The sequence below is a fragment of the Aythya marila genome (genome assembly GCF_965140915.1).
Source record: "Aythya marila genome assembly, chromosome: 4".
NCBI classification, from domain to species: Eukaryota; Metazoa; Chordata; class Aves; order Anseriformes; family Anatidae; genus Aythya; species Aythya marila.
In genome coordinates this window covers 5,874,303-5,885,434 of record NC_139045.1, presented here as the reverse complement: position 1 = coordinate 5,885,434, position 11,132 = coordinate 5,874,303, and the positions used below count along the sequence as shown (strand labels likewise).

Below are 11,132 nucleotides of genomic sequence, written 5' to 3'. Positions count from 1 at the left end.
CCTGAGGAGGAGGAGAGGGCGGGCACCTAATGGCGGCCGCCTGAGGTGGGCTGAGGGGGGCGGCTTATACGGGTTAAATACACACGTTAAATACAATGGTGGCCTTAAATACACAGCAAAGCTAAATTTAGCTCTGCTTCCTTAACCTTCTCCCTTAAGTGCGTTGCGTTAAGCTGAACCCTTGCTGGAGAAAAACGTGTTTTTTAAGTTACTCGTGGTGCTGAATGTTCCTCAGACGTTCGCGTGTTTATTAAAAACGTTTTACCATGTGGTAATAATTAAATAAACGAGATTTTTTTTCAGTAATGAAACGTTTGTGGGTTTGTTTACTCTTCGTTTTCCTGGGGAACATAATTTGAAGCCAGCACTTTATTGTATTGCTAACATGGAAGCAGAGTGAAACTAATTTAACTGCTATTTAACACACGTTAAAAGGGAGGAGAGAATAATAACAGTATAATTAGCGACAAGTATGCTTGCTTAATACTTACTATTTTTAAATGCTAAAGGTGATTCTTATGCAAAGGTAGACTATTATTTCTCTTATCTATAGGTGATGTTGCAAAACCCATTATTGCATTCAGCTGATTTCTCCCTTCTCTTTTAACAGTGGCTGCTGTAAATAAGGCCAGTATAGAACAGAAATCCATCTTTTCTCACACAATTTACAGTCCAATCAGAGAAGGAAAAGTGGCAGGAGAAACTATTATCCAGTCAGTGACCAGCGTGATGTCTTGTAGGTTTTGTAAGTACCACGTTTTGTTTTATTGTGTCTGTGGATGCTTCTGTCTTAATAAGCTGCTAGTGGATTTATAAATGTAATGTACAGGTGGTTGGTGTGTGAAAGTAAGTGGGAACAGGCAGCCAGGTGGGTTAGCAAGTCCTTCAGAGGTAAAGTTGTACCTAAACTGACAAGGAAGATACTCTACAGAGCTAAAATAGTGCAGATAAACATCTCAGAAACAAAATAACATAGGAAACAAGGCTTTTATAAATGTCTGTGCTTAGCGACAAGATGTTAGGAGGAATTCTCTAAAAGAAAAGATGTGAGGGGGTGGGATATGGCAGCGTAGGAGTCTACAGTTCTCTGAAGTGACTGTGCAGAAGGCCTTGCATATATTCTCACAAGAAACAATTTAAGGAAACGCAGGTAAAGTCACAGGACTCCAGACAGATTTATTTGGGTTTGCGTCTTGTGGGAGACTCATCTGGAATAAAATTTAGCCTGATTTTATTCATAAGACTGGACTTCATAACAAAAATCTTTTAAGAAAAATATTTTCTTAGGGTTGTTTTAGTACAGATTTCCTGCATGATGTTGAGCTACAAGCTGGTTATCCTCCAGGTTTTTTGCTTGTCCGATGGAAATACGTGACAATCCCACTTACAAGGCTATTGGGAAGAAAGTCTGAGACATTCAGTTACTGTTGTGATGATGGGATGTAGAAGTTTTTACAGTAACAAGCTATATAAATAAATTGGAACTTATACGTGTTTATGGTAAGCATCTGCTAGCGTCATGTAGAGCCGAATGTGAGAATGGACTAGGGCAGGCTTTGATGGTTAGATTCTTGAGTGCTTCATGCAGTTCAGCTGCCTGTGTGGCAAAGCTTGTTTCCAGGACAGAACTGTGGTTCCTGGTGCTGGCTAATGTGAATGCTGACAGTTTTGATGATTGCCTAAGCATCTCTGTTCTAATATTTTAAAAATGCTGCTTTCATCTTGGTAATTCTAGAAAATATTTAATGGAGACAGGAAATTTTCCATTTGAACCCCATAATAGAATATATAGGCCCTTTAACAAGCAGGTGGCTTGTCTTTGGTCACTGTGTATGAGGCTGAAAAGGAAAATTAACTAGATAAATGTTTGAGGTAGTCAGTGAGTGATCTTTTTTGTGTAGAAAATGAAGAGCAAGAGAAACTTCTGCATTAGGCTAAATCTTTTAACTTTAAAAATGAATTAAAAATAGAAATTTCTAAGTTACCAAGCTAGGTGTGTTATTTGGCAGTTGCAGAGAGCTTGTGACAGTCCAGAAATTACGGTGTCCATCTTCAGCTAAGCGTTTTGTGGAAAATAAGGGAACTTTTAGCACTGCTTTCTGAAGCTGGTAGAAAGAGACAACTGTGTATAGAAATCGGAAAATGGCAAAAGGTGACTTACAAAAGATTTCCTCACCAATTAGCCCATTTTATTCTTCATGGTGAAGTAAGAAGTTCCAAAAAGGTTAGCATTTCTTCTGTGTTTACCCTGTGCACGGTGAGCTCTGTGGTTGCAAAGAAACTGAATCTAATAGAGACTTAATTTATTCAGAATGCCATTTGGCTGTTCACATAGCTATGAGCAAAATTAACTCAATTGTTATTTTTTGGCCACCTGAAATATCTTATGTGCAATAGGCTGAACCTTTGGCTTAAAAAAAACACAAAACAAAATCTCCATAAGCTTTTGATTGTTTTTAAAGGAAGACTACAAGAAATCCCTTGCTCACTGGGATCTTGTAGGTGTTAAGAATTAACTTAGAAACAACTTCTAACTAATATAGTTGCAAAAAAATAACTTATAAGTAGTTCCTTTTTTTCTGCCCCACCATACCTGTACCTGTTGCAGTAAGAGTGTTTTCATGATGTATCCAATTCTGGCTTACTACTGTCTTTCTCAATGCGTGTTTCCTTTGTAGGGCAATACTTGGAGAATTTGAGATGTAGTGCAGTTGGAGAAAAAGCAGGAAGCTAAACAGGAGTTTAAGGGACAGAAGGGGAGGACATCTATTGCCTTTTATTCTTGATGCAGCTCTAGGAAAGTGGACTGAAAAAGACCAGGCAGATGAAATGATTATGAGGCCAGCTGTCAGTTCAAGAGAGAGTAGAATAAGTGACAAATGCCCATGGTATACTCAGTACTACACAGGAGGGGGGAAGAAAAGAAAAAGCTTAGCATTTCTTTCTGGAGACAGCTGATCTTCTAAGATTGAAACAAATGCAGTAGTTTGACAAAATAATTTGAGTAACTCTCCATGTTTAATAGTACAAATGAAATGTATGCAACTCTTGTCAATGATGAAGCTGGTGAATAGACAGGACCTGACTGGTGATAATAGTGTAAGAATGAAGTATTCATTACATCAGTGATGATAACTTTCCATGCACTTTCCAACTATTTCAGGAAACCTAGTGGTGAAATGGAACAGAAAGGAGAAGAGTTGCCAAAGGCAGTGTTTTTTGTTTTTCTCACTGTAGTGACTTTCCTCAGACCTTTTCCAGGTGCAGGCATGGAGAGTTTGAGTCAGACCAACCTCTGTTTCAATCATTGCATCCCTATCTTGTTTTGCGGATGCAAACAGGAGCTCTAAGTCCAATACTTCTTTTGTTTGTCCTGCTGTGTAGAGCTCATCATTTCATCCCTTGAAGGTTAGCTTCAGAAACAGGAAAGTATTATTGTCCTAAGTGGACCATAATTAGAAACGCAATCTGTTCCACTCCATGGAATAGGTCTAATAACTCGGATGTAAACTGACCATCTCAGCAACAGAACAGGGAGTGTGGTTCTGGGAAACCAATGTCCGTGCTTTAATACTTCCAGTTTGAGAAGAAAAAGGGACTTTGGTATGAAAAGTTGTAGGAGTGTGAAATGTGAGAAGTCGGGACTATATCTGAAAAAAACAGGACTGTATATTGTAAAGACTACTTAGGGCAGGTACTGTGAGTACCTGCAGCATCAGGGTCTTTAGCTGAATTACCAACTTGAATGATTAATTGTTGCTGTATTGTTACTGTCATTTTTTGTTGATGTGATTCCTTAAAAGGGAAGCTGTAATGTTGACTGTCATTTTCATCTTTGTCTTTCGTCTTACTTCTCCCACATGAGAAGAGTCAAACTAAATGAAACAGTTGAATTAGCTTAAAAACAAACAAACAAACAAAAAAACTTCATACAAGAATCTCTGTTTTTTTTATGGCTACTTTAAAAAAAAAAAAAGCTAACACATGCTTTTTATGAATAAGTGGTATTTAAAGTGTTTTGCTTTTCTGGATAAATGCAGCTATAGCGCATGCACAAAACCTAGTTAAAGGGGAATCTGTCTTTTGGAAAACTTGTTAAAACAACTGCCTGTCCACCTGGAAGCTTTATAGGTAAAAATTCAAAGCAGTGAATGTACTGTTTTGTCTGAGAGGGAAGTCTTGGCCCTTCATTTCTGCCCTCTACAAAATGATTTCTTCTCCGTCAATTCAGCAAACTGTTCTGTTTTTTACAGTTTGAGCACAGTGCTGCTAAGTTGATCATGAGCATCATAGTTTCTGTGATCTGTGTTCTGTTGGTCGTCATAAAAGTTCATTTAGGTTCAGAAAAGAGTAGTTCAGTCTCTGATATAGTTCACCGTGTTGTCACTGAGGAGTAAATTACTGGGGATGTTCATAAAAAAGTTGCTTCTGTTGAGTTTTGAAGAAGTTAATAACCACCCTCAAGCTGTCCTGTCCAGAGATATCCTCTTCAAGGTATTCAGAAAAACACACCTTTCCTGAGCATACCTTTGCTTCAGCACAAAATCCAGAGTTTTACCTCAAATGGTTAGGGAAGATGACTTAATTCAAATCCTGTGGATTAAGGTAAATTGGCTGCCTGCATATTCACCTTCTCTGACATTGTCCCAAGGATGTCAAGAGCACGGAATGGGTACCTCTGGATGGTGTCTGTTTATTCTGCTTCAGCAAGATTCACCAGAGTTGGCCTGTCTGGTTTGTGTGGCTTCTCCACCAAATAGTTCTGTACCTGAGGGTAAGAATAGTTGAATTTGATGGGTCAAATTTCAAGTTAAATTTCAAACTTCAAGGAGACAGATGGATTAATAGGATGGTGTCAGCTGTGGCATTTACAGGGTTGAATACGGAGCAGCCCAATACCCAACAAGTCATTATTTCCAATCAGTCGCTGTCTCTCGGACAGACTGACAGCTGCTATCTGTTACTGCTGCTGGGTAGAAGTAATTTTGTTCAAGGGATTGCAGGAGAATTCACTCTGACAGTGTTAACCCATTCATCCACCAATTTTCAAAGCAGGACATCTTTGTCATTTTAATCAGTAGTCTGATGTAGTAGTACCTCTAGTTTTGCATCTTTCAGGTATTTATTTTTAGTCTAATATTATCCTTTTTAAAGAAAGATGTGGGAAGACTTTTTACGAGGACACGTGGGGATAGTAGAAGGGATAATGCTTTAAAAGTGAAAGGGTAGATTTAGATTAGATATGAGGAGGGAATTCTTCACTCTGAGGGTGGTGAAGCACTGGCACAGGTTGCCCAGAGAAGCTGTGGCTGCCCCATCCCTGGAGGTGCTCAAGGCCAGGCTGGATGGGGCTTTGGGCAACGTGGTCTTGTGGGAGGTATCCCTGCCCATGGCAGGGGGGTTGGAATGGGAGGGTCTTTAAGGTCCTCTCCAACCCAAACCTTTCTATCATTTTGCGCTTCAGAGCTGCTGCTCTGGAGGTAAATGAGCAAGGGCATCAGTTTACGAGGTTTACTTATGAAGTTCTTAGTGCTGGATTTGAAATACCAGTTCTATAAGAACAGAAGGAAATAACAGAATAATGCTTTGGAACTGGAAACCTCATCAGAATTTACCAAAATATTCAGCAATTCTATACAGCAAAAAAAAAAATTATGTAAGAGTTTATAGAAGGATCCTGTGCAGTAAGGTGAACCAGAAATAATAAAATAAAATAAGAGAGGTGATTTGTAAGGTGAATGTGTATGTTTGAGTGGCTAGAGTGGCCAGGAAAAAAAGGGGTTTGTGTACTTTGTGAGTTCCCATGGAAAATAAAAATAACCCAAATGCATATCAAGGGTACCATTTAATAATGAAAGAAGTTTTTATAGTCATGTGTATGAGTTTAAATGCTTGTAACTATGGATTTAGCAAGTAAGACTAGCTCTTCTATAATCTCCTCAACAGTTATTTCACTATACCGTGTTCTCCACAGAGTTGGTTACAATATTGAATCCATCTCGATTTATATGCTGGCAAGGTTTAACCAAGTAAACTAGCCTTTAGGGAAGTAGATATTTAATTATTGTATTATTGTATTCTTCTTGTGGCAGGTGTGTTAATTAAAGACAAGCAACAGGATTTGTATGTTGAGCCACTGTTGGTTTGATACAAAGTTATGTGATGGAGCAGATGAAAAATCCTTCTGTGTAACCGTCATTATTATGATTTCCATTTAGAGTCAGGTGGACTTGATTTTATTCTTCAACTGCCTGTCTTTGAACAATTGGTTTGTCCCAGTGATAGTTGATATGAAATAATACATTTGATGCACATCTACAGGAAAAAAAAAATCTGATATTCTGAATATTTAAAACAAAAAAACTTTTTGCTACATAAATGATGACATCATATTCATGTAACTGTACAGAGACCTTATAAATCTATACAGTTATTTGAAAGATTGATTCTGTTCTGATGTCACTTGTGCTTTTTATATATGTATTTATATGTTCATAATTATATATATATATATAATATACTGGCATTTCTTAGCAACATTCAGATTTCTTTCTCTTATTAAAAATATAAAAATGAAGCTTTATTCTATATGATTGTTTTAAGAGTGCCACCTAGTGCCTAAAGCTTTTCAATATGATTTGTGGTGTATAAGTCAATGGAGAATTTCATTAGGTGGTGGTGCAGAAAAATGATTGCATCATTGCTTTTTGTTAAACTGGTATGGGATGGTTTAGTAAGAAAAATGTAACTTTAAACAAAGTACAAGAAAACTGAATTTAGGGTTTTTAATGTAATGACAAGACATTAATTTCAGCTATGTTACTATTGTATTTGACTTTTAAAGTAGTCTTGTATTTAAGGTGCTCAGATAGCATTCCTGATTTTTTTTTTCCTTCCTGCACGTCCTCTTGACCTTCACTTAATATCTCACTAGGCTAGGTTGATTTTTTGATGTAGAAAGCAATGTTATTTCCCATGGCCTAGATGGCCTGTGTGTGCACATGCTCTAACAGTTACAGAAAGATGTCTGTGTCTTATAAAACTGACTGGTTTAGGGAGGTGCTCAGGAATATGTTTTTTCAATAATGGATGGTTAATGTTATGGGAGACTGCTCAAAAAAAAGAAAAAGTTTGTTATAAAATGTTTATACACTTAAAAAGCTTAAAAGGAGATCTTTTTTTTTTCTTTTTGTATGTTTTGCTTGGTATCAGAAATCATTTCCCTGTTAGTGATTTGTATGTGAAGTGACAGCTTGTGTGTGAAACCTTTTCCTCTCGAGAAGGTCCTGCAGTCCATTTATTCAGGCAGGATGTCTTTAATGGTATTTTATGTTAAAGTCAGTTTTAGCAGATAGTGGAATGACCACTGTTTCAAACCCTCTTTTTTGTTCTCAATTGTGTATTCTTCTATGACTGTGTTCTGATTTCTGTTTCAGAAACTATAGCTCAGGAGGAAGATGAAAGATAGCGTCCCCGAAGAACATTTATATTTGGGTTTGTCTCATGAGTACAAAGATAGCATCTTTCCTCTTCATACATCTATTTCGCTGTTTTTGCTGTCCTACTGTGACTGCAAATTATTCAAAATTTTCTTAGTGCCGGCTGGTGAAGATGTGGACAATCAGTTTGTGACAAAAAACCTCCTTGGCGATCTCGAGGTCCATTTAATCTCCAGATGCCAGCTTCCTATGGTCGTGCAGAGCTGCTGTTTACCTGCTGTTGTCGCAAAAGATGGCAAGTTCTGTCGAGCTGGGCTTGCCGTTGTCTTAAGGCATATAATACAGAAAACATACGAGGCTGATCCATCTAAAAAGTATGTTTTGGAACTCCTGGGCTTTAAGAAGACCTGCTTAAAAGCCTGTGCTGAGGTGAGTGCGTCTCATTCTCTTAGTTATATTATTGGGGTTTTGAAAAAGAATGGAATACTCTGAAGTAGACTTTTAGTGTTGATGTAAATGAGATTTGCTCACAGGAGAAGCGTCTGTATTTTGGCATAAGGGTGAAGAATGATTCTTTTTAAAGATGTAGCTATTTAGCAGCACAAAAAGAACCTTAAGATTTAAATGGGGGCAGACCTTTGCTTGAATATGAATATTCTAGTCTGTGAATATTCTATGAATTCCTTCTTTTTGTCAGTGTAGTTTCAATGAGTTACACAGTATGGCTGTTCCAGTTTGAAGTAAATTTTAAAAATACCTAATGTAGTGTTAATTTGTCACAGAATGCCACGTTCTTTATCTACTCAGGTCAGATTTCTAAATGTGAGGTGTTCTGTGGAGTCATAGGTGTGGCTATTCTTGCAGCAACTACAAGTTCTTGAAGCATGTCATAAGGACCTGATCCTGTGTACTTTGCACATCATTAATTCTGTTTGAAGAATGTGGAATTTGAGAATTAAGTAAGTGGCAGTTCTGGGTTTATGGAGAGTGCAGGAATCAAATTGTAACTTTGCAAAGTTCGAGACTGTTTTCAGGTGTACTTATGTCTATTTATTAACATTAATGTAGGCAATTAAGAGCTTAAACTAGTAAAACACTTTTGAAAATTTTGCCCTGGATGCCAGCTTTGTCACAGCCCTACAAATACAAATTTATTGACAGTAGTCACTGCTGTATTTATCGCCTTCCTATGCTTGTTTTACATCTTATGAATAATCATCTTTTGACTTCAAGAATCTTGCCAATGTTTAGTGTTTCCTTGAAGAGTAAAGGGAAATTGGATTTAACTGAACTATGCTTGTTTGGGGAAAAATAGGAAAAGCAAAATAAAGATTCTGACTACAAATATTATGCATTTTTTTTTAAAGATGGTTATTTAGTTTAACTTATAATAATAACGTACTGTACTGACTGTGTCTGTGAGTTCAGTAGGTACTTGTGTAAAACATGCGATGTAAGATTGTGCAGCTGATTCCATGTGACTGGCTCAAATTACCATGAATGAAGATGATAAACTAGTACTTGTGAATTATCCAGTCTGGAAGGGACCTACACCTCAAACCAGGATCAATGCCAGATTCAGAGCAGGTTACTCAGGGCTTTGTCCAGTCAGTCTCAAAAACCTCCAAGGATGGAGGCTGCACAGCCTTTCCTAGCAGCCAGGTCTAACGCTCAGGATGGTGAAAAATACTTTCCTTGTGCCAATCTGGAACCTTCTCTGCTTCAGTCTGTGACATTTGTCTCTCATTCTCCTGCGGTGCAGTGCACAGAAAGCCTGTTTCTGTCTTCTCAGTAGAAGCCTGGTAGTGGGTGCCTAGCCTCAGCACAGGCCCCTAAAGAGCTCCGCCTGTCCTTGACCTTCAGGTAGAGTGTGAACCCGTAGCTGCTACTCCTTGAGTTGACATTTCAGCCTATTTATCACCTCACAGTCTGCTCATCTCTCTAGACTTGCCTTGCTCACTCCCTTCGGGGGGCTGAGCCCCACTATTTCACAGTCACTGAGGTCCATGATTGCATCTGATCGCTGCGCCTCCAGCCCAGTTCATCCCTGTTGGTGAGGAGCAGATCTGGGAGAGTGTATCCCTGTGTTAGCCCATTGGGTACTGGCATTTAGAAGTTGTCCTTGGCATATTCCAGAAACCTCTGGTTCTGATCTCTTCCTGGGACTGCTAGAAAACTTGGGTTCCATGTTTCAAGTTGCTGCTAAGTGGGTAAACTGAATAAGACAAAAATTTTATGGTTCTAAAACCTTTAAGTACAGATACTAAGACACAAAACAGGGCAATGATAATGTGAAAAAAAAAGGGGTATTGTTTGGTTAGACTAAAGTTTCTTGATGTTGCATGCTTAAAAAAAAAAAAAAGGTGCTAATAAAGAATTTCTGTAAAATAGAGGTGTTCAAAATCTGTTTTGTGTCATCTTCTGGTTCTATCACCAGCAGCTGGAGATGACCTCTATAAATTGCTCAGATCTTTCCTTCTCATGAGTTACACAGCCACCCTAATCTTATACCAATAATAAGGAATAAAAATCTGCTATACTGGATAACTGTTCATCCGGTTTTATATATAAAAATTAGCTTCCTAACTTGCTATTGCAGAAGTAACACAGTATCCTGGCTTCTAAGATTATCAAAGGATATATTTAAAGCTGGAGTTACTGCATTTGACTGGAGATTTTCTGTTTCAAATGGGCAAAAATGTACCTTATATTTTGTTTTCTCCACTTGTAGAGACATTAATTACGTAAATTTATCTGACAGGTTAGCCAGTGGACCAGACTTTGTGAGATCAGCATACCTCTGGCTGTTGAAGGATTTTTGACGGCAGCTCCCGAGCACTGTCAGGCTGTCCCTGCTGACATTTTACAGCTTGAAAGAAAACTTGGAGAACCTGTCCGAGTGCACAACGATGACAAAATTCGAAGGCAAAAACTTCAACAACAGAAGGCAGGTGCCAAGGCTGCGGTGCCTGGACTCAGTAAAGAAGCGACAGAGGAAGGAAAAACAGTGGAGGCAGATGATCATCAGCTTCCAAGTCTGGAACTGAGCGCAGCTTTCTCCAAGTTGCATGTCCAGGAAGCATCAAATGCGCTCCGAGAGGCCCCTGTCATCAGGAGAACAAAAACCTCTGACCTTCCGCCTTTGGACCACATTTTTGCAGAGGGGCTTTATTTTACCTTGGCGGATATAGTGCTTCTGCCGTGCATCCATCAGTTCTTGGTAAGACACCTGCTTCTGCAAACATGTAGTAGTGTATGTATTTTTGTAAGAATTGTAAGGGAGGCAGTGAATAGGAGGAGATTCAGAGCCCATGGTGGCTTTTTGGAGTTGTAAATCCTTGACTTCCTTACGTATATAGGAGCTGAGGAGGCACTCAGGTATTGCCCACGGTAGACTTCCAAAAACTCATTTGTTTATGTGATTGGTGTATAATTCCTTGAGGCTCTCTTGAGAGGGCTTTTGTCTGCCTGTATTTCCTTTTAAAATATGGGATGCAATGATTTCTGATTTACTGATTTTCTACATAGTATGCTGACATTCTTAATCTCTGGTGTTGTTTTCTTCTAGTTCCTAAAAATTACTCTTTCATTTGGGACGAAACATTCCTATGGAGACAGCACTGCTTTAGTCTGTCTCAAATGAATCCCTTTTTTATCAGGCCCTCCCATAAAACAAGCCAGCTTCTTTGCACA

At 38.5% G+C, this 11,132-nt stretch overlaps 1 protein-coding gene across 1 annotated transcript in view; it reads left to right on the top strand.

Moving 5' to 3' along the window:
• The first annotated feature begins 19 nt into the window (after positions 1 to 19).
• GSTCD (glutathione S-transferase C-terminal domain containing) overlaps positions 20 to 11,132 on the top strand; it is a 69,885-nt gene continuing 58,772 nt past the window's right edge. The window contains exons 1-4 of the mRNA XM_082758647.1: positions 20 to 45; positions 611 to 745; positions 7,437 to 7,868; positions 10,201 to 10,659. Of these exons, the coding sequence (XP_082614773.1) occupies positions 7,458 to 7,868; positions 10,201 to 10,659 (870 nt within the window). The 5' untranslated portion in view covers positions 20 to 45; positions 611 to 745; positions 7,437 to 7,457. The remainder of the gene's footprint in view (positions 46 to 610; positions 746 to 7,436; positions 7,869 to 10,200; positions 10,660 to 11,132) is intronic.